General features: G+C 38.4%; 1 protein-coding gene across 4 annotated transcripts in view; it reads left to right on the top strand.

The window, feature by feature from the left end:
* Positions 1-26,542, top strand: part of ARFGEF1 (ADP ribosylation factor guanine nucleotide exchange factor 1) — a 155,059-nt gene that overhangs the window by 126,649 nt on the left and 1,868 nt on the right. For 3 of the 4 annotated variants that reach the window (XM_056824009.1, XM_001368044.5, XM_056824010.1), the window contains exons 33-38: positions 1,524-1,596; positions 5,516-5,651; positions 8,552-8,691; positions 10,533-10,701; positions 17,181-17,319; positions 23,229-23,346. In XM_056824009.1, the coding sequence (XP_056679987.1) occupies positions 1,524-1,596; positions 5,516-5,651; positions 8,552-8,691; positions 10,533-10,701; positions 17,181-17,319; positions 23,229-23,346 (775 nt within the window). The other variant, XM_007487013.3, reaches the window with a different exon arrangement.

Below are 26,542 nucleotides of genomic sequence, written 5' to 3'. Positions count from 1 at the left end.
TGACCCTGGGCAAGTCACTTAACTCCCATTGCCTAGCCCTTACCACTCTTCTGCCTTTTATAAGATGGAGTTAGGGTTTAAAAAAAAATTCCCCCGTTTATTACTTTCCTTCTAATTTAGGCTGCATTTGGTTTTGTTTGTGCAAAATATTTTTAATTTCATATAATCAAAATCATCCATTTTACCTCCTGTGATTCTCTCCCTTGGTCATAAACTCCTTTTCTATAAATCTGACAGGTTAATTTTTCCGTGCTCCCCTAATTTGCTTATGATAATCTCTCTTTTTAACTAAAGCATTATATTTGAATATGATGTGAGATGTAAGTCTGCAGAGACAAGATTTGATTAACTTTGTTTTGATAGGCCTTCTAACAAGAGATCCTGCCAAAGGAAGTAAAATCATCTATTTAAATCTCTTCATTAGTGGAGCTCAGAGGTGTAAAGACTAGACTAGACTAGACTTAAGATAACGATTTTATTCATGTGCCTGCTGCTTTTTGTGGAGATGTAATCTAAGGCTACCGTAAAAGTCCTTGGGAGAGGCAGAGGAGAATTTTCTTATACCTTTTAGAAAGTTTATATGTTAGGTAATTTCTTATAATATATGTAACGATTCATAAAAGATGTGTTCTGGGTCCAGTGCCCTAACCTATTACAGGGCCTGGCCTGTAGGAATAGTTAACCGTGCTTGCAAATAATCTGGTTTTGAGTATTTCTAAGAAAACTGACACTCCGACCAGGCCTCCATATCTAGTTAATTCTGACTTGGTATTTTAAAATGGTTCTAGATTGGTCCAGAGCCATTGCCATCACCTCCAAATGCTGGGACTTCTCTATCATGACTTGGAATTAGACTGCTTATCCAGTCATGTTTTGGAGGACTTTGTAAGTTTTACTTTGGAAATTATATTTTGGTATCATTGTTTTGATTCCTTTACTAAAACTTCATGTCATGGAGATGGCCCTGGGTTTTTGGAATTTGTGCCAGTGATAGATAAAAAAACTCTATAGCAAGTCCCACCACGCTGTACAGTCAACAGGCAGTGATAGATTGTATGTCTGATGTCTAAGGATGAGCTTTGCTGAGGTCAGGCGCTTATTATCATGTTGGTTGCAGGGCAGTACATTTTCTTTTGGCCATTTCAGTTCTGAGAGACCAAATATCGGGCTGAAGAGAAATTATAGTTTAGGTTAGTGGAGAAAGCTATTCATTAAGAATAAATTACAGATCTTAGACATGTTAAAGTAGTACTTGGATTAGTTTTAGAAGTTCATCTTCTATTTGGAGGAAATATTTTTTAATTGTATGAAGTTGATGAGATGTCAGAGTTACATTTTAAATTAATTAACATTGGATTTATTTTTAGAAACACCTGTATTCCCAATTATTTGCTTAAATAAGCCTAGAAATAACATGACTAGTATAGGCTGTCATTTTTTCAAAGAAAAGCCTGAGGGCTTCTTATGCCAATCTTAAAACCTGTATGTGCTGTCATATGCCATTATGTATGTCTATTTTGAAGGCTCTTGACTTGGCGGCCCCCTAGTGGAGAAACTACCCCCGCATCCCCATCTGCTATGAGTGAAAAACAATTGGTAAGTTTAAGACATAAAATGCAACTCTCAGTTATGATTTTTTATTTCACCATATGCCAGTTCATAACTTTATTATGTGTAAGCTGTTTGTTCCTCCAAAGCGCAAAACCATTCTGTATTCTTATTCTCTGTTAAGAGTAAATCTGATGGGGGCAGCTGGGTGGCTCAGTGGAATGAGAGTCAGGCCTAGAGACCGGAGGTCCTAGGTTCAAATCTGGCCTCAGACACTTCCCAGCTGTGTGACCCTGGGCAAGTCACTTGACCCCCATTGCCTAGCCCTTACCACTCTTCTGCCTTGGAGCCAATACACAGTATTGACTCCAAGATGGAAGGTAAGGGTTTAAAACAAAAAAACAAAAAAAGAGTGAATCTGATTGCAACTGTCTGCTTCACTGTCCCTTGAACTCACTTCCCATCTGCTTCACTGTCCCTTGAACTCACTTCCCATCTTTATTTTTCTTTATTATTCATTCTCTCTTTTCATCAGAAATACTAGCCTTTTGCAGATAATATTCACTCTTTTCTCTTCCCACTGTGTCCATTTTGGTTAGGTACTCAAAGGCCTCTTGCTGAACATTTCTGTGGCATGAGTATGGGCAGAATTACTGCCTTCAGAACTGTTCTAGAAAGCTGACTGTCAGGCTGATACAGTAGAAGTTGCACTAGAGCTAGAGGGAGAGAACCTGTGTTTGAATCCTGATTCTTCTTAACTTTTGTGAACGTGAACAAGTCATTTCCCTCTCTGAATCTCAGTGACCTCGTTTGTAAAATCAAGTAATTGGTTTCTTCCATAATAAGGACTCTTCTACTCTAAGTCTTATGGAGCAGAGGGAGATATAAGGATGTGTACATGTGTAATTTCAAATAGTCTATCATTAAGCACCTTCTATACAGTCATTAATATTAGACTGCTAGATTGCTTTATAGGCAGAATGTTGGACTTCTGAGTCCAAGTCTGTCCACAGAACTGCTCTGGGTCTTAGGGTGATAATAATAATAGCACCTACTTCCTGGGATTGTTATTAGAAAAAAAAAATGGATAATACTTTTAAAGTGCTTTGCAAAGCATAAGGTGCTTTATAATTGCTACCAATTATTTTTATTGTTAATTATTACCATTATTATTATAATGCCAGGCACTATTATAGGTACTGGAAATCTGAATACAAAGAATAAAGCAGTATCTGTTTGGATTCAGTTAATGAGCCTGGTAATTTCTTATTATATAATTCTAAAATAATAGATATTTATAGGTGTGTAGAAATACTATATACTCATTTCATAATGATTCTTTCTATATATGTATTCCAGAATTTAAGCTTTAATTAATAGGCCATTACCATAAATTATCTGCTTGAAGTCTTCAATCAACACACTTCTTGAAAGTCCTGCTATGAGTCAAACACTAGGCTAGGTTTTGGGAATCTGAATACAAAGAATGAAATTGTTCCTTTTTGGATTAGATAAATAAACTTAAACATGGCTAATGATTTAGTCTTAAAATAATAGAAATTTGAGGGCAACTGGGTGTCTCAGTGGATTGAGAGCCAGGCCTAGAGACAGGAGGTCCTAGGTTCAAATCTGACCTCAGGTACTTCCCAGTTGTGTGACCCTGGGCAAGTCACTTAACTCCCATTGCCTACTGTGTTTTGATTCCGAGACGGAAGGTAAAGGTTTTAAATAAAATAAAATAATAGAAATTTATAGGTATAAAGATACTGTATATTTTTTCATTTTATAATGTTTTTTTTTTCTATAGGAGTGGTCCAAAAGAAATATTTGAGGCCATTACGGTAAATTGTCAACACAGTTATTCAGCTATTCATCAATCATTAAGAATTATTAAACTTTAATTATGTGCCAAGCACTGTGTTAACTGGCAATATAAGAATAAAAAAGTCCTTGTCTTTATGGAATTTACATCCTATTGGGGATAAAGAACATGGCCACATATAAGTTTAATGGTGGTATTGGTATTCGGTTGAGTCTGCCAATGAATCACCCTGCCTCTTTATAAATCACTAATAAAATTCTCTATTCCAAATATCTTTGTTGAATGAGAACATCTTTCTTAACAAACCATAGGAGCATGGTTCTAAGTGTGAACAACCTGGTTAATCAAGGTTAGAAGGAATAGAAAACTTTCAGTCCTTTGGAGGAAAGGAAATGAAGAAGTGGCTCTACAGAAAGCATAGGGGAATTGGCCAAAGAGACTCAATTGTGTCTTACAACAAGCCGTCTTTGAACCTGTCTACCCAAGTGCCTGGCCAACTCAGTGGTGAAACTAGTTTTGGCCATGCCTCCAAAAGGGAAACAAGGGCGAGGTAGGGGGAAAGAGAGAAGACTCCCATTTCTTGATCCCTCTTTAAGCTACACTATGAATTTTTTCTCCTATAGCTCTTTCTACTACACCAAGTAACTTCCGTTCATCCCTATGACCATCCTCTTTAGCTTCTTTGTATTGGTTGTCTTTTCCTGATAGAATTCAGTTCCTTGAGTGCAGCAGCTACCTTTTTTTCTTCTTGTATATGTGTCCACAGAGCTTAGCACAGGGCCTGAAATTAATAGTGGGAATTAGGAAATTAACTTGAGAAGTGTGAAGCAGTGATCTTTTCCAAATGCGGAGCTCTCCAGATTTAGCTTCAAACTTCTTTTTCTGTCTAGGACTCTGACTTGTCCCTAAGAATCTTCCATCTCTCTAGATATAGCAGACCCAGCCTAAGCCACAGCTTGACAATTTATAAAACTGCCCCTTCCCTGCCTCTCCTACTAACACAAGAGAGGTTTGTCATTATATATAATTTTAGGAAAGAAAGACCCAGCACAGCCTTATGCATTCATTTTATAAGTGATTCTTTACCAGTTTTTTCCTTCTCCTTTGACACTTGTAAATTAAAGAGCCAGCTATTTAATATTAAGGGCCCAATTGTTTAATCATTATCACATCAATTATAAGTGCTTTATCATATATTCTCTCATTTATCCTCATAGCAATCTTTGGAAATAAATGCTATTATCCCCATTTTACAGATGGGTAAACTGGGACAGCGAGGTTAAGTGACTTGCCATGGATTACATAGCTAATAAATATATGAGACTGGAGTTGAACTCAAATCTTCCTGACTCCAAGTCCAGCACTGAATCCACTGCACCATCTGGCTCCTCATATAGGTCTTTTCCTATCTTTCCTGGTATATTGGTCATGTTTCTACATGCTAAAACCATCAAAGGAGTATCCTATAGTGGTAAAATTAGTCTTTCTGCTAAATTTTAGTGCTTCTGATAGAAACCAAAGGAGAAATAAAAGCAAAAGTAAAGAAGCTTTTGTACCAGAAGAAAAATTGAATAAGAAGTTTATTGGAAGGTCTTGAAGAAGAATTGTCCCAAGGAATAATTAAATTTTGTTAAGTTTCATTCTAGATTCCTATTTACACAGATCATTCAAACAGAAAAGTAATCTAAAGATGGCTTTAGAATTTTTTTTTTTGAGCAATAGCTTCACTTTTGTAGTTACATTATTTTATTGCTTTATTGATGTTATAATAAGTATCACCTATTCCCTGAGCACCAGGCAAAAGATGGTTCAGAGATAGGCCAAACAAAATTATGAGCTGGATAATGAGAAAACATACCCTAGATGTGAATATTTTTCTGTGGGGAGTCTATCTCAAATTGGCTGGGGTTTTTGATTGCCTTCTTAACAGGCATAGAACTGACACTTAGTCTTATCATAAACTAGAAGCAAAGTGGGCCTTGGTTACCCTCCAGAAAAGTGTAACAAATGTCTGGGTGCCAGGAAGCCATAAGAGTAGGGAAATGACTCCTACACCACAGATTTTATATGTACCTCTTACTGAAAATAATCCTGTCTGTGAACATTTTTTTCATTGTCCTTGAATGTACCTTTTATTTTATTTAGGATACACTATCACAGAAATCAGTAGATATACATGATTCTCTCCAACCAAGATCTGCAGATAACAGATATCAGACACAGTCCCCTGTGGGGTCTGTTGTGAATAATGAGGAAATCAACAAAACAAGGCCATCAGCAAGTAAGTTATACCCTAAATTTAAGAGTCCCATCCTCCCACAAGTAAAAGTTAATAATAGTATGGGTTTAAAAAGTGAAATGTTCCCAAAATAGAACAAAATTTTATTTTGATATTTTTGTTTATTAGTAGTTGTAATATATGTGCAGGAAGCAGCTAGGTGGTTCAGTAGAAAGACTTGGGTTCAAATGCAGCTTCAGATTCTTAATAGCTGTGTAACCCTGGACACGTCAGTCAGCTGCTTTTGCCTCAGTTTCCTCATCTCTAAAAGCAAGGACTTGGACTGGGTGGTCCTAAAGTTCCTCTGACTCTAAGATTATGACCTTATGAAATACTACAATATGCAAAGGATTGTGGTCCACTGATACATCATATTCCATCCCTACATCTCAGATCTTTTTCTAATGAACCACTAGGTTAGTCTTCTCCATCTTCTGCTAGCAAAGGTAATTTTTTAGAATACAAATGTAAGAATTTATAACTATCCCTATTATATTCAGCTCTTAACCTCTCTTAGCCTTTTTGGTTCATATTTTCTGATGCATTCATGATCTCTCATAGCTTTATGACATCAAATCTGAGTTCTAATCCATAACTCAACTTAAACATGCCAGGAAGAGTCCTATTCCCTATTTTACTTCCCTCTCAACTGAGTCAAATTCTGTTTCCATAAGTTTTCTTCAGCCTGACCTCAACTTGTACATATCTTGATTCCCTTATTCCCAGACCCCTTTTGATTTATCAGTATCTCTGAAATCTCTCTGGGCCTTGGTTTGGTAAGAGGGTACACTCTCACTTGGTAAAATCCCATACCCTGATCCTTAGGGGAAAATATTGAGCAGAGGTATCCCCCTTTTAGCTTTTGGATATTTCCTTAATTTTATTTTAGACACTTCAAACTGACCTTTAACCTCACATTTTTAATAGTCTGTAACAGTTAAATCACTCAGGTATCTTAAAGGAGAGAAATTTAAATGCCTTTTTCTTTTACTGATGAAACTCTTATTTTAATCACTATGATCTCCTTATTCCCCTAGTCTCCACTTATTCTATCATTTGTACTCATTACTTTTTCTCATAGAACAGGATAGTTTTTCTGGGACAGTGGTTCTTTACCTTTTTTTTGTATCATAGACACTTCTGGCAAGCTGAAACCCATGGACCCCTTTTTAAAATGATGTTTTTAAATGTGTAAAACAAAATATGTAGGATTACAAAGTAAGCCAAATATATTACAATAGTTATCCTTTTTTTTTTTTAGAAGTTCATGGGCCCCAAGTTAAAAACCCTACTTAAAGAGGAAATTCAATCCCAGCTGTAGTTGCATTGGGAATTAGCATGAGAGCAAACAGCATACAGCATCCAGCAGCTCTGGAGCATGAGCTGAGATCACTCTAGAGGTTTTGATATCCATGGGAGGAGTGCTTAAAGCTGCCCTTAGTTTCTCTAGAAACAAAGGAATTTTCCTCCTGACTCTCGTTTAAGCTTAGACAATCTGTAGTGCTTTGCGAGACAAGCTATCCGTGAGAGGCTAGAGAACTTATATTTTTTCTCTCTTTTTACATACCCTGGAGAATTCGTTCATTCTTGGCGTTCCTTCAAGAAAGGAAAGGTTCAAGAAATTATTGATAGTGAAGATTCAATAGGCCCCTATGCATAATCTGATATGTTTGTATTTAAACACCTGTATTTGAAAGACAGCATGGTACATGAGAAGAGGTGTGTATTGGGTTATCCATTTCATTACCTATATGATCATGAGCTATCTTGGCCACTGAGGAAGGAGGACAGTTCAGTATCTGTCCTTATCCACCTAACTTTCCCCCCCAAGTCCTCTTATCTTTCTGATTAATGGAAACCTGGGTACCTTTCCTCCTCTTTGTATTTCATAACAGTGGGAAAGGTTCAGTACCATGCAAGAGTTGACAGACAACTGGGAGCTTCTGACAAACTTAAAGGTGTTGGGAATAGATGCTTAAAGCAGAGACGCTGATTCAGGCTGAGTGGATACCTTTCTCCATTGGCATATAGTTCACATACCTGTTATTTCTCCCCTAATAAAAAGGAATAGGAATCCACTCCTGGTTTTGTCCTCTGTTTATGGGTGATAGGGTGGCAGTCAGCAAGGGCATCTTTGGCCAAGCTAGCAATTCCTTCCTGCTTCCACTCTCCAAACCTCCCTAAGAAGAAGACTTGAAAGTATATTTATATCCTTTTCCTTAAATGGTTTCTTGCTGCTTCGGGCATAAAATTCAGTCATGGCTATGGGTATTCCTACCATGTATGTGCCAAAAATTAAATTTGGAAAATCTCATATAAGGCAGTCTTCTATACCAGTATTGCTTTTTTTCTTGTATGACTTTTCTCTTTGTTATTGAGAACTGGAGGATATGATCTATATAACACAGTGCTTTAAAAGATGTATGATTTTATTATGTAAAAAATCTAAGAATACTTTATCTGCAGTGCAACAGTTGAGTGTGATTTTAGAGAAGAGTTTTTTGGTTTTGTTTTTTTTAATACTGATACTGGATTTCATATAATATTCTATTAAAGATTTCAGTTATTTGATCATATATATTTTATTGTAAATTGGGCATATCCTGTTATAAACTTTATAAAACGATAATGTGTTTGCTCTTGGCCTGCCTAATCATTCGCTAAAGACAAACTAATAATACCTAGTGTTTCTGTAATAGCATCATAGTGTGTATCACACTTAGTGCAACATTCCATAGTGATCCCTCTTAGTACCAGGATCAGGCCAGATATTGTGTTCATTTTTCCATGGCTACATTTTTTTTCTTTCATAGTGAAATTTTTCTTGATTTTTGCAAGAAAAGACTTTTTAAAAGTAGTTAAAAATAATGATTTCTGGGTGGATGGTGTGTTTTCTCTTACAGAATTTCCAGAACAGAAGTTGTTTGCTGCCCTATTGATTAAGTGTGTCGTACAGCTGGAACTCATCCAAACTATCGACAATATTGTGTTCTTCCCAGCAACAAGCAAAAAAGAAGATGCAGAAAATCTTGCAGCAGCACAGGTAACCAGAAGTATGAAAGCTTTCATCTTTATTTCTTGGCTGATATTGGGAAGAGTTAGTATCTGATTCATGATGTTAATTTTGCTAGTCAACAAGCATTTCTTAAATACTCACTGTTATGTGGTAAGCACTATTCTAAGTGCCAAGGATACAAAGAAAAACCAAAACAGACACTCCCTCAAGGAGCTCATATCCTGATGGGAGAGATGACCTGTTAGACAACTATGTAATATAAGATCTTCCAGAGTAGATGGAAAATAATCGGGGGGGGGGGGGGGGGGGCGTGACAATGGAGTGAGTTGGGAAAGGCCTCCTGCAAAAACGTGGGGTGTGAATGGCATCTTGAAGGTATTTGAAGAAATTATCATCAGGACTAGTTATGTAGCACAGTGCATAAAGCACCAGACCTGGAGTTAGGAAGACCTGGTTTCAAATCTGGCCTTAGTCATTTCCTAGCTGTGTGACCTGGACTTAGCCCTGTTTTCCAAGCCCACTCAGTTAAGACAGAAAAGTAAGAGGGTTTTGTATTTTTTTTTAAAGAGGAAAGATAAAAGGAATGATCATTAACTGTACAAATTATTATCTGTTCAAAGGATTCCAAATTTTTTGACCTCCGCCATCACCAACCACCTTTTGGACATCTTGAACTTCATGTCCTCCAAAATGTCCAAAACCGAACTCATTACCTTTTACATTAGTCCCTCCTTCCCCACCCCCCTTCCTAGTACTTCCCTAGTACTATTGAGTACACCACCAGAATCCTCCCAGTCTCAATGCCATTCCCAAGTCTGCACTTGGGCTTACCTCATATACCCAGTCTGTTGTCAACTATTGTCATTTCTGCCATCAAATAGATATTTTTCCTATAGGTTCCTTTCTCTTCATTCCTATAGCCAGTACACTGAAACAGGCCTTCACCTCCCCTCGACCCGAACTGCTGCAGTAGCCTTCTAGTCAGTCCTCAACTCAACTGCCAAATTGTTTTTCCTAAGGCTAGATCTGAATATGTCACCCTTCCTCCCTTATCCAGTAGACTCCAGCAGCTACCTAAATATCTCCAGTCAAATATCAAATGTTCAGTTTGGCATTTAAAGCCTTTTGTGCCCTTCCAGCCATCTTAGCAACTTCTTCCTCTTTCTGTAGTCTATAATGCACCTATACTGGTCTACTTTCTATTCTTTCTGTTCCTCACATAGAACATGCCATCTTCAAATGTAGAACGAGAGAGAGAGATAGAGAGAGCCAATGCTAGTGCCTTCCCTCTGAGATTATCTTCCATTTATACAGTTTCTATCTTATTTGTATGTCATCTGTACTTTTGAATATCCAGCTTAATAGTGTGTAAAACACCTAAGTGCCTAAATGCTTATTGACTTACTAGTATAATATGACTTCAGTTAGTTTTTTAAGAGTCTAAATTTCTATGTTTCATTGATTATAGGTTAATTATTGATTTTCAAAGTATAGTAACCAAAGAATCTATTAATTTAAATTCTTCCCAGATATCTATGACAGCTTCTAGGGATATTAAAATATCATGTAACTGTGCAAAGTAAGTGCTTTTCCTCTGTAATGTCAGCCTTTTCTTTCCAGGTATCAAGATGCTGTGTGTATTTAGGGAAAAGAGTCCAGAAAGCTTATGAAAGGAAATCATTCTTCAGAGGATTTGTTTCTTGGAAGGGAAATTTATAAAGCTATAAAAATTGTGTACATTTTTAATCACTGAAATGATTGGGATATACTTTGGAAGATCTTAAAAATAGTATATAGTGAAGAATGAGTTAAAAATTTTACTGAAGAATTTTTTTCTGTTGTTTTTTTATTGTTTTTATCTTTGAAAGAGAGATGCAGTGGACTTTGATGTTAGAGTTGATACTCAAGACCAAGGAATGTACCGCTTTTTAACTTCACAACAACTTTTTAAGCTACTGGACTGTTTGTTAGAATCCCATAGATTTGCCAAGGCATTTAATTCAAACAATGAGCAGAGGACTGCTCTATGGAAAGCAGGTAGGTTCCTGAAGTTTTTTTAGGATGATTTTGAAAGACTGTCTCTGTGATTGTATTTGTTGGGGGTCTTTGGAAGAAGGAACATATCAGAAATTGTTCAAGGAAAAATAGTGTTCAACCAGAAAATAACCAGTTCTGAGTCTGGGAAATCTTAAAAAATTGTATTCCTGTCCTAACAGCAGACTTTCATTTCCTTGATTTTATTTATATGAGTTCCACAGTAAATAATTGTTTAATACTTTTAAGAAATAAGTTTGCTATATTACATCAAAAGCATATAGATTTTTCAGCTTATATTTCCATGAATCTATGATTTCATCTCTGTGGCTACTCCTTCCAGATGTACAAATTATGACTCATCTTTGCATCTTATCCCATGTGATATTATTCATGTACTTCCTGTAACGTTTTCATTGGAGATCTCCTGAATGTGCTGGGGTTCTGACTGTTGATATCTTAACATTATATGGTACCAAAGTAGTATATGTACTGTTCATCAATTATCTTTCACAGTATGATTTAACCCAGCCCCTTCTCCATTTGAACATCTCTTTGATACCTTTATACCACTTCTTACATGTAATTCTTTATTGATAATTAAGCTACAGAACAATAGGCCTGTAGTCGGGAGGCCCTAATTCAAATCTGGCCTCAGACACTTCCTAGCTATGTGACCCTGGGAAAGTCACTTAACTCTGTTTGCCTAGCCTTTAACCCTCTCTTAAGAGTTGTTACTAATCAGAAACTAAAGGTTTTCTTTAAAAAAAAAAAGATAGGCTATAGCCTGTTTGGGCCCACCATGTTCAACTTCAGTTTTTCAGAGATCGGCAACCAACCAGTTAATGAATCAGTGAGTTAATAAACATTTATTAAGTACCTACAATATGCAAGGCACTGTGCTCAGCACTGTGGGTACAAAGAAAGTTAAAGGGCAATCACAGTTCTCAAGGAACTCACAATATAATGGGAAGTTTAGGCATAAACAGCTATATACAAATAAGCTATACACAGGAGAGATTTGAAATAATCGATATAAAGATAGCTCCAGAATTAAGAGGGAATACAAGAGGCTTTTGGTAGAAGGTAGGATTTTAGCTGGATGGGACATACTGGAAGACATGGAATCCAGGAGTTTGAGATGAGAAAGGAGAGCATTCTAGGCATGAGGGACAGCCAGTGAAAATAACCTGAGCTAAGTGACCGAGTGTTTTCTTCAAGAAACAAGGAAACCAGTGTCACTGATTTGAAGAGTTCATGAGGCTGGGCAAAGGGCAAGAGGGGTCAGGGAAAGGTGTGTGTCTAAGTTTAAGAACAGCGGAAAGGTAAGAGGGAAGAACAGGGTCCAGATGGCATCCTCAGAAGAAAATTAGTGAATATTTATTCTTACATAATAGAATGTTACTGTGTAATATTAACAGTATATGAAAAAAAACATTAGAGAAACTAAGGCAGAGTAAAATACAAAGAACTAAAGAACAGTATACCATCACCTACCAGTGTAAATGAAAAGATCACAAAGCCACTTCTGAGTAATTGAAAAACCAGTCCTAAAGAAGCAATAATGAAACAGGCCTTCCTTCCCCATGGTGAAAGTTAAAGGACTATCAAAGCAGAATATTATGTATACTATCAAATGTAGTTACTATATCATTTATTTTTGCCTATTTTTTCCTTTTTTTAATGAGGGAAAAATTCAGTATTGCGTAGGGGAAGGATTCTTCTCCAGATGAACTAGATATAAAAGTGAAAAATATCAATAATAGATTTTCCCATGTTAAGAAATAAGAAGACTAGTGGGCTTTATTTTTGTTTTTTAAATCCTTACTGTTTCTCTTAAAATTGATAATAAATATTGTACCAAGTCAAAGGGGTGATGCGGGCTAGGCATTTGGGGTCCACTTTTTACATGGACAAATCATAGTCTAAAGCCTTGCTTAGGACTGCCCAGGAGGCAGTCAATTCTGATTCGTCACCCACTATTGCACACATGGGACACAGACCTCCCACTAAATGACTGAGTGAGATGTTTATGCTTTTGGTGATTAGATCTAAAAATGGGCAGATCTCCCCATTTAACTTTTAAGTAGGGTGTTCACACTTTTGGTGATTAAATCTAAAAATAGGCAGGGGTTTCAATTTAAATCTTCACAATCGGGGAGAGTTAATTAATTTCATTTTCACAATCAAGTTAGAGTTCAATTTAATCTTCACAGTTTCTTGTAAACAGATTTTGTCTTTCTTTGTATACCCAACGTTTTAGCACAGTGCTTGGCATGTAGTAGGCACATAATAAAAGTTTATTGACTTACTAGTTGACTCTGTGAGTTGTCTGTCCCACTGTGAAGAGTTACTGCAGGATGAAAGAAGAACAAATGATGTCCTGCCTAATTTTTTTTTTTAAGTATGAGAATAGGACTGGCAAACTAATGATCTTCACTTAGATTCTTGGCAGATTTCAAGATACATAGTTATTATGTTAGTAACATTCAGAAAAAGAAGTGACCAGGCAGCATGGCTTTATTGAGTAGAACTCTCCAGATTATCCTCTCTTATCCCAATGGGCTTCCCAACTATGGGGTTCTGTTGTTATAAAAAAAGTCATATATAATTAGACTTTGGTGTCAGTTAATCAAGGGATACCCTAAAGAATAAAGGCATGGCCTTGCACTGATTCCTGGGTGATAGTTTTGGGTTTGGCTGAATGATACAGGGTCTGGAAAGAACAGAATTGGACATTTAATCCTCCCTTTCTCTTTGAGATCAAGACTTGCCTCCTAAGCTATATACTTTTTTATAGTGTGTCAGTGCCATCAAGAGAGATCATATATCCCCTGCTCCTTGTTTCTACCTTTATGATGGAAAGGTTTGAAAGAGCTTCTGTAGTGAATGGAAAAATGAGGTAATTAGGGAGGTATAAAAGGATTAAATACTAAATAAACTGCATTTGTAGTTTACCCAGACAAACTAATGGGCCCCTCACTGCTGCTAGATAATCCTTTTATAGTTTACCCAATCATATTGATTGTCTGGACTTTGTTTAGCTGTCCATATATAGGAGCAGAGGCAGAAGATGGTGTGAGTGATTCAAGGCTGAGGCTTATCAGGGCACAGTCAGCAATATGAGAAGGGGCAAGAGACTCCAAAGGAAGACAGGGTATAATGGTAGTCAGCTATAGAAGTGACATCCTGGAGAAAACTAAGGAGTTGAGAGATTGGAGGTCACAATGTGCATGAATCTCAGGGTTTGGTAATGGAAGGTAAAGGAGAAGGTGGAAATCCAGTAGATTGTGATCAAGTAAGGGAATTAGGGCTAAGTTGCTGACTTCTGTTTTAGGGTGTTTGGGGAGTTATCACTATGTCTGTTGAAGTCCTCTAATATGAAGGCAAGAGTTGGTGGACAGGGAAAGATTATAAATCAGGAGTTAAATTCATTGGGAAAAAGAAGAGTGTCTTAGATGTCTGTAGACACCAGCTACCAGGATTTTGATTGGATAGTAGATATACATTATGTGAACATCATAGGAGAGGTTATTGAATGATAAAACCTGAAAGTGATAATGGGGAACCAGGAATATTCCAGCTCCCTCCACCACCAATGAGTTGGGAAAAATAAGTGAAAATGCAGCTACTGCTGGATAAGATAATCATGGAGGCTGTGTCATCAGAAAGGAGGTGGTTCTGTCCCTCTCCCCCACCTCTTAATTCTGCTTCCTAATTGAGATTTATCTTCATTCAAACAAATGCTCATTAATGGACAATTATGAAAGGTGCTTATCATCTTAAATTGTTAAAGGATGTTCCTGAAGCAGTTTTAGTAAATTAAATCATGCAGAAGTGGGAATGATCTACAATCTGTGGAGGAGGCATGCATGCAAGACAGAAAGCTGAGGACAGAAGAGCTGTCGATCAAAAGGAACATTCCATATTTACCTGGCTGGTTAAAAGAAAAAGAAGAAAGAAGACAAACAGTTGTCCTCCTGTCTCTCTGACTGTCCCTGCTAGTGACTGATTGCTTTTTCCCCAATATTCTCCTAACCTCATTTTAGAGAATAGGGAAACCTATCCCTCTTACCTTATCCTCTACCCCTGTCCTGTCTTCCCCAAATAAACCCCTTACTTGAGAAATCAAGAGAAAAGAGTATTTCCTGAAATCTCATAGTGTACCCTGAGGTCTTGAAGGGAAAAGGGGAGGGGACGCTGAAGGCTTCTGAAGTGGGAGGTAAAAGGGTGGAGGGTAAGCAAAACCTTGATCCATTAGCCATCTAGTAACATTCAATAGACAGCCTCAAGTATCTCTCTATTACAGATCCTTAGTCATCCTTGGGACATTTCTCTATTAAAATTGATTTGACACAGACCAGCATTTCACACCATATCCCAAGATAAATCCAAAATAAATACTTGATTTAAAAATAAAAGATGACATCATAAACAGATTAGGGGAACATTGAAAAGTTTACTTGTTAGACTTGGGGATAAAGGAAGAAATAATGACCAAAAAAGATAAGAGAGCAATAGAAAAAAATGAAATGGATAATTATGGTTGTATTAAATTTAAAAGGTTTAACACAAAACCAACTCAACCAAGATTAGAAGGGAAACAAATGGGGGGGGGGGGTCCTAAGAAAAGCCTCATTTCTCAAATATATAGAGAACTGAATCAAATTTATAAGAATACAAAGCATTCCCCCAAATGATCAAAGGATATGAACAGACAGTTCTCAGAGGAAAAAAATTAAAACCAAAACCATCTATAGTCTTATGTAAAAAGTGCTCCAAATCACTTTTGGTTAGAGGAATACATATTAAAACAACTAAGATATCACTTCATATCTGTCAGATTGGCTAATATGACCACAAAGGAAAATAATAAATGTTGTGGGGTATGTGTGAAAATTGGAACACAAATACACTGTTAGTGGAACTGTGAACTGATAAAACCAATATGGTACCCTGCCCAAAGGGCAATAAAACTATGCATAACCTTTAACCCAGTAATACCACTACTGTGTCTATATACCAGAGAGGTCAGAGATAAGAGATAAGGACTTATCTGTAAAAAAAGTATTTATGAACAAGTTGTGGTATATGTTGTAATGGAAACCTATTCAGCCATTAGAAATGACAAACCAGTTGAGTTCAGAGAAACTTAGACAGATTTATATGAACTAATGCAAAGTGAAGTGAGTGGAACTAGGAGAACAATGTATGCAGTAATAGAAATATTATATGATGATCAGCGGTGTATGGGGTGCTCAGAGAGGGGTAGTATCTCTGGTATGGAGGGCTTGTTGTGCCCTTTTAGGGCAGCTCTCCAGCCTCTGACCCTCACCTGACACCCAGCACTCACTTGTGGCTCCCAGTAGCTGCTAGCATGTGGCAGCGGCCACACCCTGGGCAACGGCTTCGACAGGCCGGCTAAACCTTGTGAGGGTAGCCATCGGGTCGTCGCTGACCCCTGGTGAACCAGGGCTTTGCTCACCCAGCATGTGAAGACTGCTTCAGCAGAACAGGCGGAAGAAACCAATAAGAAGGTTCAACGGCTGAGATGGCGACACAGCAAAGCACTGTGGAGTGCTCAGGGCGTGTTGGAGCACAAAGGACAACACGGCCATCCAATGCAGCTGAGGAAGTCTCCAGGTGTAACGACTTTTTGTGCCATTGGACCCAGGCTTCCAACACTGAGAGAGTGGGACTGTCTCTGTGCACCGACTTTTCCACTTAAATCTCCTTCACGCACAAGTATCTTTGTGCACACTCATTTATGAAAACACACAAAGACAATTGTCATCCTCGGTTACCGAGAGACTACTACTATATGGTGATCAGCTTAAAGAACTAGACTAATATCAGCAAAGCAAGTTTCCAAGATATATATAAGGGACTCATGAGGAAAAATGGTATCCATGGTAAAAGAAGGAACTCTGAGTGATTACAGATCAAAGCATGCCATTTTCCACTTTATTTTTTAAAGTGATTTGAAATTCTGTGATAAAATTTTAGATAGTAGGGGCAGCTAGGTAGCACTGTGACTGTGCGGACTTGTTGTCGGGTGGACTTGAATTCAAATCTGACCTCAGTCACTTCCTAGCTATGTGGCTCTGGGCAAGTCACATAACTCCAGATGCCCAGCCCTTGCCACTCTGGTATAGGTTAAAAAAAGAAATTTCAGGTAGCATAGAGATACAAAGATATAGAGAAGCATACATAGAGAACTGAGACTGAGGGGCCTTCTTATAAGTGACTGCCTGAGAAGACAGCTCCCTTTCTTAGCTTTCCACAACCCTCACTGACCTGAGGGCTGGTGGGTTGGTCAGTTCTTAGTACATCTGAAAGCCATGTGATCATTCTATTCTCCTCCACTCTCAAAACTTGATGGGTCTAACTAAAATTGCTCTGAGCCCTAAAATGGACCTATAGAAATAAGTGAATGAAAATCTTTCCATTAAAGTCAATTGACAATCTTTCCTTTCCTACAGGTTTCAAAGGGAAGTCTAAGCCCAATCTTCTCAAACAAGAAACAAGTAGTCTAGCTTGTGGATTACGAATTCTTTTCCGAATGTACATGGATGAGAGCCGAACCAGCGCATGGGAGGAAGTCCAGCAGAGGCTCTTAAAGTAAGACACTGATAGTAATTTTGGCTCTTACTAATTTCCTTAGAAAATATAGCAAACACAAAAATCACCTAAAATATCTGGTGATTATATTTTATAATAATTTTCTCCTCCATCTCCATTTGTACAAGGAATAGGTAATACTGATGAAAAACTGCCTCTTTTCATTTAGGAAAAATGTTAAATTATTTCACTGTTTAGCTTCAATAGTTTCTGTTAAAAGTCTTCACTCAAAAATTTTAAATTTAGGCTAAATGTGGAAAATTGTAACTTAAAAAAAAGGTTCTTATAAACCAAAGGGAATAATAGATTTTAAATTAAAAATCCCATGAAATTCACTCAGAAGTTGCTTGATAAATTGCAGTAACTGTTTAACAGACTTTTTACTGTTTTTCATCTCAAACTAAAAAATTTATAAACTTAGGACTGACTTGGTTTAGAGAGCATTTCACAGTGAATTAGTACTATTTCTTTAGGATTCTGTAGGTTTTTTTACTTAACATGATAATTGATCAGGCTCTGCCTATTTTCATTCCTACATGTGGCAATAAACATCTCAAAATGAATGATCTTGTGGTAAATAATCACTATTCAGGATAGAAGAGAGGAGTGACAACCATGCTCAAAATTTAGCCATCCAAATAAGATTTATAAAGAATATTCTTTACAGCTAACTGAGAAGTCAGAAGGTGGAGGGCATAGAGGGAGGGAGGTTAGGATTCTCCAGACCCTCATCTGGCATAAATTTGATTAGCAAGAGGAATAGCAATTCCAAAAAGAGCTTTTCAGTTTTCTTCTTGTGTATAGGAAGTTCTATCTCTGATGTGGTAGGGAGTCTCCCTTACTTTTCCTTGGTTAAATGGGGCAAGGGATAGGATTATAATGTCCCTTTCTCCTATTCCTGCTCATGGTTTATTAAAATGGGGCACTGAAAGTCCATTATCTGTAATCCCAGGTAATATGGCCCTGTTTGGGCTCAAAAGGGACATTTACTTCTGAACTTATGATTTTGAAGAAAGAGGAAATCTTGACTAGATAAAGGTGTATAATGCAAAAAAATAATTATTTACAATTAAAACTACATTGGCATGGGGGCTAATAGGTGACTCAGTGAATTGTGAGCCAGGCCCAGAGACAGGAGGTCCTAGATTCAAATGCGGCCTCAGTCATTTTCTTGCTATATGACCCTGGACAAATCACCTAATCCCCATTGCCTAGAACTTACTGCTCTTCTGCTTTGGCACACTAATACACAGTATTGATTCTAAGATGGAAGGTAAGGGTTTAAAAAAAACATTAGAATGCAAATAATAAATCAGTGAGGTATGAACACAAATATCTAATTGGACCCAAAAATATATCATCCCTTGCCCAGTGAACTCCACTGACTCCATATTTTCTTACCTCTAGAAATAATAATAGGTTCTCTTGTGTAGTACTTAAGCTCTAACAAACCCAGTGCCAACCTGCCCTTGGTAAAAGAGAGAATCTGCAAGGCAAGCCAAGCATGCAACCCAAGGCAAGGGACATCATCCGTCAATCAAGAGGTAACATTCCAATTGGAATGTTCCCGGGAAAAAACAGTTGGAAGCTAACCCCACAGCTGAACTGAACTACTCACTCTTGGCTTTGGAGAGGGGAGAGAAGAAGTTTTTGTGTTTGTGTGGCTGAGGGTGGTGGATGAACCTGAAGAGCTAATTGTGTCTCTGGATTTGAATTAATCAAGATGAGATTATCTGGCTGTTTGGCAAAGAAGAAAGAAGAAAATAATTGTCCCTGCTAGTGACTCCCTGACAGACTTTGTGTCACAGTTGTGACTGAACTGCTATTTTACCAATACCCTCCTAACTCCTTGTATAGATTAGGCAATACCCCATCCCTCTTACCTCGTCTTTTATCCTTGTCCTGTCTTCCCCAATAAACCTCCTTACTTGAGAAAAGAGAGAAAGAGTATCTTCTCTAAACCTCATAGTTTCACCTTGAGTTTCATAAAAGGTGGCTGACTAAGAGGGGGGAGGGGAAGGGAGGCAGGAGGAAGAAGGGAGGAAAACAGGAGGCATTTGAAGGGAAGAGGGTAGGCAATATCTTGATCCATTAGCCATCTAGTATTGATCAATAGACACCCTCAGGTAGTATCTATCTCCAGAGTATCTTTTATTACAACTGGCACCTCTAAGACTGATTGAACCCCACAATCCTTAGAAAGACAGAGTAGAAAAGAGTAAAGATGTTTAAACAAGTTATTTGTGGAATTGTGGCTGTCATTGCTTGTTTCTGGGTCTACAACATACTTCACAGTAAAATGACCCATATGATCATTGACTCTATTGACTACATAGGCAATACAACCATGTTTATATTACAGTTGCCTTTCCAAACAGACCCTATACTCTGGCAGGTTTTGGTTCAAGTATACACCCTTGTTATGGCTGCTCTTCAGACTGACCTATGTAAAGAAGATATTTAGATTTGTGATTCCCCTAAAGGCAGAAAAGATACTGTCTATTGATAACAACCTGGAAAGTATGATTAAGACCTTGTTTGAGGAATTGATTAAGGAAAAAGGGCTAGATCAGGTTATTGGCAAGGACAAGGGACAGGTAGATAGTGTACCTGAGGGAAATGAAGGTGAAAATGACAAGAAGCCTGACTGTGAACCTGAGAAACTTTGTCCATTAAAGGAGGTCACCAAGCTATCCAGTACTGCTGGTGTGCTACAGTCCAAAGTCCAGAGACAATTCACCTCACAGGAACTTGAATCTCTAAAAAGACGTTTCCCCAAATACATAGAACAACCATTCAAATCTCAAAAGGAACTGAAACGAGCTTTTAGGATTTTTGATCCTGATTTTGAGGATGTTGAGTTTCTCCTGTTAGAACTGTTCAGCCCCCATGAACAGAGATAATTCCTGGAGAAGACAAGATCTGATGATAAGCTGTCTAGCTGGCCAACTGTGGAGCAAGGGGAAGATAGGGACTTTGCAAACCTCACTAGCATGTCCTACCTAAGGAAATTCAGGGAGGACTTGCTTCAGGCCAGAAAACAATGCTGCTGGAAACCAAATGCATGGGCTGGGTTTGATAAGATTGTACAGAACAAAGGGGAACATCCTGCCACATACATTGACCGACTATCAGAGATGGCAGAATCGATCTTAGGTCTAGAATTAAATAGTGAAGAATCTTCAAGCCATGTCCGTAGGCAATTTTTAAGTGTTTGCACACCTAATTTAAAAAATTTCTTCAATCACTATTTTCTTAAGTATGACTCAGTTGACCTGATAGAACTGCATGATACAGCAAGTTACTGTTTGATAATCAGAACAAAACAAACAAGTCCAAGACCTAAAAGACATATTAAAAATGACAGAGAAAAATCTTAAAGGAGCTAGAAGAAATCAAGAAACTAAACAGGGTTAAGACTTTCACAAAATCTAATTATACAAGACCTAGTTACAAACCTAAACCAGTGCAGAGAGAAACTAGGGAATGTTTCTTTTGCCACAAGAAAGACCATTTGATTAAAAATTGTTTTTTGAAGAAGAAACATGAAATTAACAAGAACACATAAAATTCACAAACTAGGTACAAAAAGTCCTCTTGCTATTCTAATTGCATGTTAAAATCCTCAACGCAAGCAAATGATTTGCATGAGATGCAGAAAGTCATAAACTCTGGAGATAAACTTAAGTACTCAAGATATATGGTTAGGAAAGAATTATGAAGCCAGGCCCATAAGATATTTAGTGTGACACTTGGAGATATTGATCAATAGGCACCCTCATGTGGTTATCTAATTTTATTACACCTTCTAGGTTTCCTGACAAGGTTCCTGTTCATGCTCTTTTGTCACCTTGCTGATTCTCTCATATGGCCCTTTGCATGAGGGATTCCCATTGCTCATGACAGGAATGCCCATCTCCTCCTCGTCTCTACCTGTCAGAGCTTTCAAAGTTCAAGTCCAAAAGCCACTCCTCCATGAAGCAGAAGCCTTTGCCCCTTCCAAAAAGTAGACCCCATTTATGTTGTCAGCACATTTCACTGGTTCCTAGCACGATACCTAACATGCAGTGGGTGCTGAATAAATGTTAGGTATCAGATCTTTAGGATTCCATGGAAGTTGTCTATCTATAAATTGCTTGGCCAACCTACTCTCCTTAACTTCCATTTATATTTCTGTATATTAGATATATATTTTTTATACTTTATTTTCATTGGAGTTGAGATCTCCATTAGGATCTTGCCCTGCCATTGCAGATGAGTATATTCTTTTGTGAGGTTTAAAATGGTTGAGGTCTTAAACTGTAGTGATTAAAATAGTGGAAGATATAAATTGTGGTAGATATAAGAGAGGGTGAGTAAATTTGACTGCAGAATTATGTTTCACTACAGTGTCTTGGGTTTAAAATCAAATATAAGGTGGTCGCCAGGGAAATATTCCCAATTATTCAAATACCCAAGTCAATTGGGTTTTATAAAGGTTTTAATTAACAATACATTGAGCAATCAAAGAAAGAGAGAGTAAGAAAGGAATAAGTATGAAGGGCCTCAAGCCAATATGGCCTAGACCTGAGTCTTAAAAGAGAAATCAGTCAGTTTTTTAACTCTCACCACAAGGTCTGACTAAACAAGGATACTAGTGACACCAGGCCAGCGTCCTTCCTCAAAGAGTCTTCCAGCCAGAGATTGTTTCAAAGGGCCTCTCTCAAGAGCCTCCAGAGCTCCTACCCCAGAGGGACAGAGCCCCTCAGAGGAGCTCCTCAAGGAGCTCTCCTTCAGAATGAGAGTCAGAAATCAAGATCCTTTGCTCTTCTCTGAGCTCTTATTTTTAAGGGCAAAATCTTCTCTGTCACCTCCCCTAAGTCCTTACATCTACCAATCACTGTAGATGTTTCTAAAGGACCACCCATTTTGAATTCACAGCTGAGTAGTTTTAATCTCTTTAGTAAGTCAGAAAAAAAAAATGCTGCTGTGTCCACAAATTTCATTAGAAAAAACCTCTGAATAAGTTATCACCCTTTTAGATTTAAGTAGTTTACAAATTGCCCCACCTTTATAGGTACTTAGTATCCCATTGTATCAATTCTAAAACAGTCATGGCTCAAAGAACTTCCTGTCCCTTCCATAAGCATGGATCAAAGTACTTTCATTGTTTAGCAAGCTGGTTTCTGTCCTAAAGCAGTCTTAAGTAGGGTGGAGCAAGGACACTCCCATAGCTAGGAGCCCCCACACTCAAGGAGAGTTCTCACCATCTGCTAGGGAATTTTTTTAAGTAGAAGATTCCCCAATGAGGGAAACCCCTAACATTCATAAGTCTGAGAAATTTTGAGGTTTACACTTTCTAATTTGTAGTCTTAGAGGGGGTTGACCCGGGCATAAGAGTCTAAGTGATTTCTCCAGGGTCATGAGGCCAGTTATGTGTTAGAGGCAGAATTTGAATCCCAGGTCAGTCAGTAAACAAGCATTTATTAAGCACATTCTATGTGCCAGGCACTGCCTTTCTGGCCATAGGCCAACAATTTTCTCTCCCCCTTCTCCTTTCTCCATTTTTCCTTCTCTTTGTCTCTCTGTTTTCAGTCCGTCCTTCTCTTTGTTTTTCTTATATTCAATTCAGCAAACAGTCACTGAGCTTCAAGGCTTCTGGAGCATTATGGGTGTGTGGGTGTATTCTTTTTTGTTTTCTTAATCCTTGCCTTCCATCTTGGAATTAACACTGGTCCCAAGGCAGAAGAGTAGTAAGGGTTAGGCAATGGGGGTTAAGTGACTTGCCCTGAGTTACACAGCTAGGAAGTGTCTGACATCAAATCTGAACCCAGGAACTCCCATCTCTAAGTCTGGTTCTCAATTCTCTGGGCTACACAGCTGCCCCCTGGGTGTATTCTTTAAGTAAAAAATACCTTCTCTTTTTGTAGTGTCTGCAGTGAAGCACTAAGTTATTTCCTAACTCTCACATCAGAAAGTCACCGAGAAGCCTGGACAAATTTACTGCTCTTGTTCCTAACTAAGGTTCTAAAGATAAGTGACAATAGGGTAAGTATTAGATACTGTGTTCTTTTCTTTTGTCCTTAAAAACAGTATTTGGTTCTGGTTTTGATTATGAGAATTTGTGATATTATTTGAGGAAGAAACATCATTCTTTGGACTTGTTGATACTCAAATTTCCTTCATAAATGGATGGGGACCCTCAGGAAATGCACTTGAACAATATTGAGTATTCCATGCAGGCACCTTCCTTCTTCACTGTTTCTTTCACCTGCCTCTGTGTAACTTTTTTTTCTTTAAGCCTTTACCTTCCATCTTATCAGTTCCAAGGCAGAAGAACAGTAAGGACTAGGCAATTGGGGTAAATGATTTGCCCAGTCATACAGCTAGGAAGTTTCCGAGGTCAGATTTGAACCCAGGACTTCCTGGCTCTCTAGGTCTGGTTTTCAATCCACTGAGTCACCAATTGCCCATAATACACGTAGCGTTGCTTCTTTCTCCTTAACTGTATTTTTAAGCATCTAGTTTGTGTGGGGCACTGTGCTATGAATTATAAAATATATAATAATCCATTTGCTTAAGAAGCAGACACATGAAAATATAAATTAAAAGAAAATAAGCATTTTATTAAATGCTTACTGTGTCCTAGGCAATACTCTCAAAGATGCCAGGAGCCTAAGATGAGTATAAGGTACTCTGATGGGAAGCGAGAGAGAAATCCTTTGTCGCCACATGATTATGAAGGGATCTGTGAAGAAGGGAGTCTTTGTATCCTGGGCCTGGCAGTGGTGAGGGGAGAGCACGCCAGCCTTAATGAAGAGCTTGCAGGAGAGTAAGGGACGTTTTCAAGACAGGTTGGCTTCTCATGTAGAGAAAAGTCATAGGATCAGTTGGGTCCAGATTAGGAAGGGCTGGGCTGGGCTGAGGAGCACCTGCTTTGAGTTAAGTTAAGGGAGTATCTGAGAGGTACATCAGTAGGGGGTCAGGGGGTGGCACTTGAGTTGGGGAACCTGTGGGGAGGCTGGTGCATTCGTCCAGACAAGAGGAAAAGAAGCCCTAAACTACAGTGTTGAGACTAGAAATGACAAGGAGACTGTGATTGAGTGAGAATTGAGAAAGGTACAGTCAGTAAGAATCTGTGCCTGATTGGGTGGTGTGAAAAACCAGAAAGGAAGTGATGAATCAATCCCAGATTAAAAACATGGCTGAGTGGAAGATGATGCTAGGAACAGTAATTAGGTTAGCTTTTGACCTGGTTGAGCTTGTGGTGCCACTGGGACACCCAAAAGGAGATGGCCATGGAATGACTGAAAAACGAGAGAATAGAGGCCAGAAATAACCAGACAGGTGTTCTAGTCATTGTCACACAGATAGCTGAAGCCACAGTGTAAAGAAAGGAAAGGCCAAGCACAGAACTTTTTATAACACCCACATCAAAGGGATATCATCACATTTAAAAGAACCATGAGTGATGTCATAATCCAAAGGCAAGGCTCCCACTTCTGTCCATCTACAGTTTGCAAAGTGCTTACAGCAAACCTGTGAAGTGCTGTTGTTGTCCTAATTAGTCATCTTCCACCCCCACGTTCAGCCATATGGCCTGGGCACGTCTCTGCTTCCCTCCTTTGTGGGGGCTTCTGCCAAACTACATTCGTTTCTCATTCAAAACTTCAGCTTCCAGATGAGTACTCAGCTGAGCCAATGTTGGAGGAAAACCATCACAAAGAAGTCATTGGCAACCTTGTGTCACCAAGGATCCTGTCACTGCTACGTAGGAGTTGCTTAAAAGTATTAACAATTTCAGCGGGATGTCATTGTCGTCCCCCTGCCTTTTAGACCATTCACAAATTACAGTCCTCAGGCAGGTGCCCGGAGTATTCATGACTTGCCCATAGTTACAAAGCTAGCACGTGTCCCAGGCGAGACTTTAGTGCTCTTAACTATGGCAAAATGTGGATTCTCATCTGTGATTCCTCAAGTTGAGAGACGCAGATGGGGCAGAAAGGAAGAAAGCAGTGATCGTTTGCCAAATACAGTCAATTGAGAGAATACTTTGAAAATCAGGAGCCTGTGGCAGAGAGGGAGCATTAATCAGGCAATCCTCCATAGCTGAAATCCGGCTGGAATCTCCAGAGGGAAAGTCTGAAGCTGCTCTAAAGCATGCCAAAGTGAAAGCAAAGGAGCCGCCTCTTTGGTCTATTAGGAACATACAGGACAGGCAGAGCCAAAGTTTTATACAGCTGGGAGAGAGAGCCAAGAGGCAGTTAGTTCAGTGTAGCAGAGAGATGGAACTAGGAAGACCCTGATTAAAGCCTTTGATACAAAGCCTGCTAGCTTTGTAACAATGAGCAAGTCATGAATCCCCAGGCTCAGGGCACCTGCAATTTGTAAAGGGCCTAAAAGGCAAGGGGATTTCCACATCAGGAGTAATTCACAACAATATAATCACAGTTCTGTTGGACAAAAACCCAAAAAATGAGTTTTAGAAAACCACTTTTGCTTATTTTGTGGTTTAAATATTTCATAGTTTCCAAATGTAGAAAATAGAGAATGTAGATAGACATTATATCAAGGCAGTGGTGGTGAACATTTTAGAGACCAAGTGCCCAAACTGAACCCTCATGCAGCATGTGAGCCCCCACCTTACCCTGACAGGGAGGAAGTATCTGCTGGGTGAGTCATGTGAGAAATGTGGAGGGGGGAGGGGAAGAAGTACTCTCATTGGGCTGTTGGGCAGAGGGGCAGGTCATGTGAGAAATGTCCTCAGGCCATGGGGGGGGGGGGGGGAACAGCCTCCTCCAGCATGCTGACTACAGGTTTGCCAACATGGGTTTAAGAGTATATATGCATTTTTGTCATTGCATGTTTTTGCCTCAGCAAATGGAGCAAGATATTGGCAAAAACATGAAATTTTAGTGAAAAACCTAAATGATCCATATACCCATAATTTGCTTTTTTTACTTTCTCTAAATACTGTAGAAAATCACCTTATCAACTTTTATCTTACAAAATTAAAAAATGTTTAATAAAAAAGTACATGCCTATTGAAATGTGCTGTTAGTCTATAAATTCTACATACAAAACACTGGACATTTTTTAACGCCTATCTTGTCATTATATGTTCAGTGAACCATTCAACCCTTACTCATTTATCCCAGTCCTTAAAATGTTTAGTTTTGCAAATACTTTTCTAACAATGTATTTGAATTATTGCAGTGCTAAATGTTCAAATCATTTTTCCCTC

This window comes from Monodelphis domestica, chromosome 3 (assembly GCF_027887165.1).
Source record: "Monodelphis domestica isolate mMonDom1 chromosome 3, mMonDom1.pri, whole genome shotgun sequence".
NCBI lineage: Eukaryota > Metazoa > Chordata > Mammalia > Didelphimorphia > Didelphidae > Monodelphis > Monodelphis domestica.
This window is presented reverse-complemented; position numbering and strand designations above follow the sequence as displayed.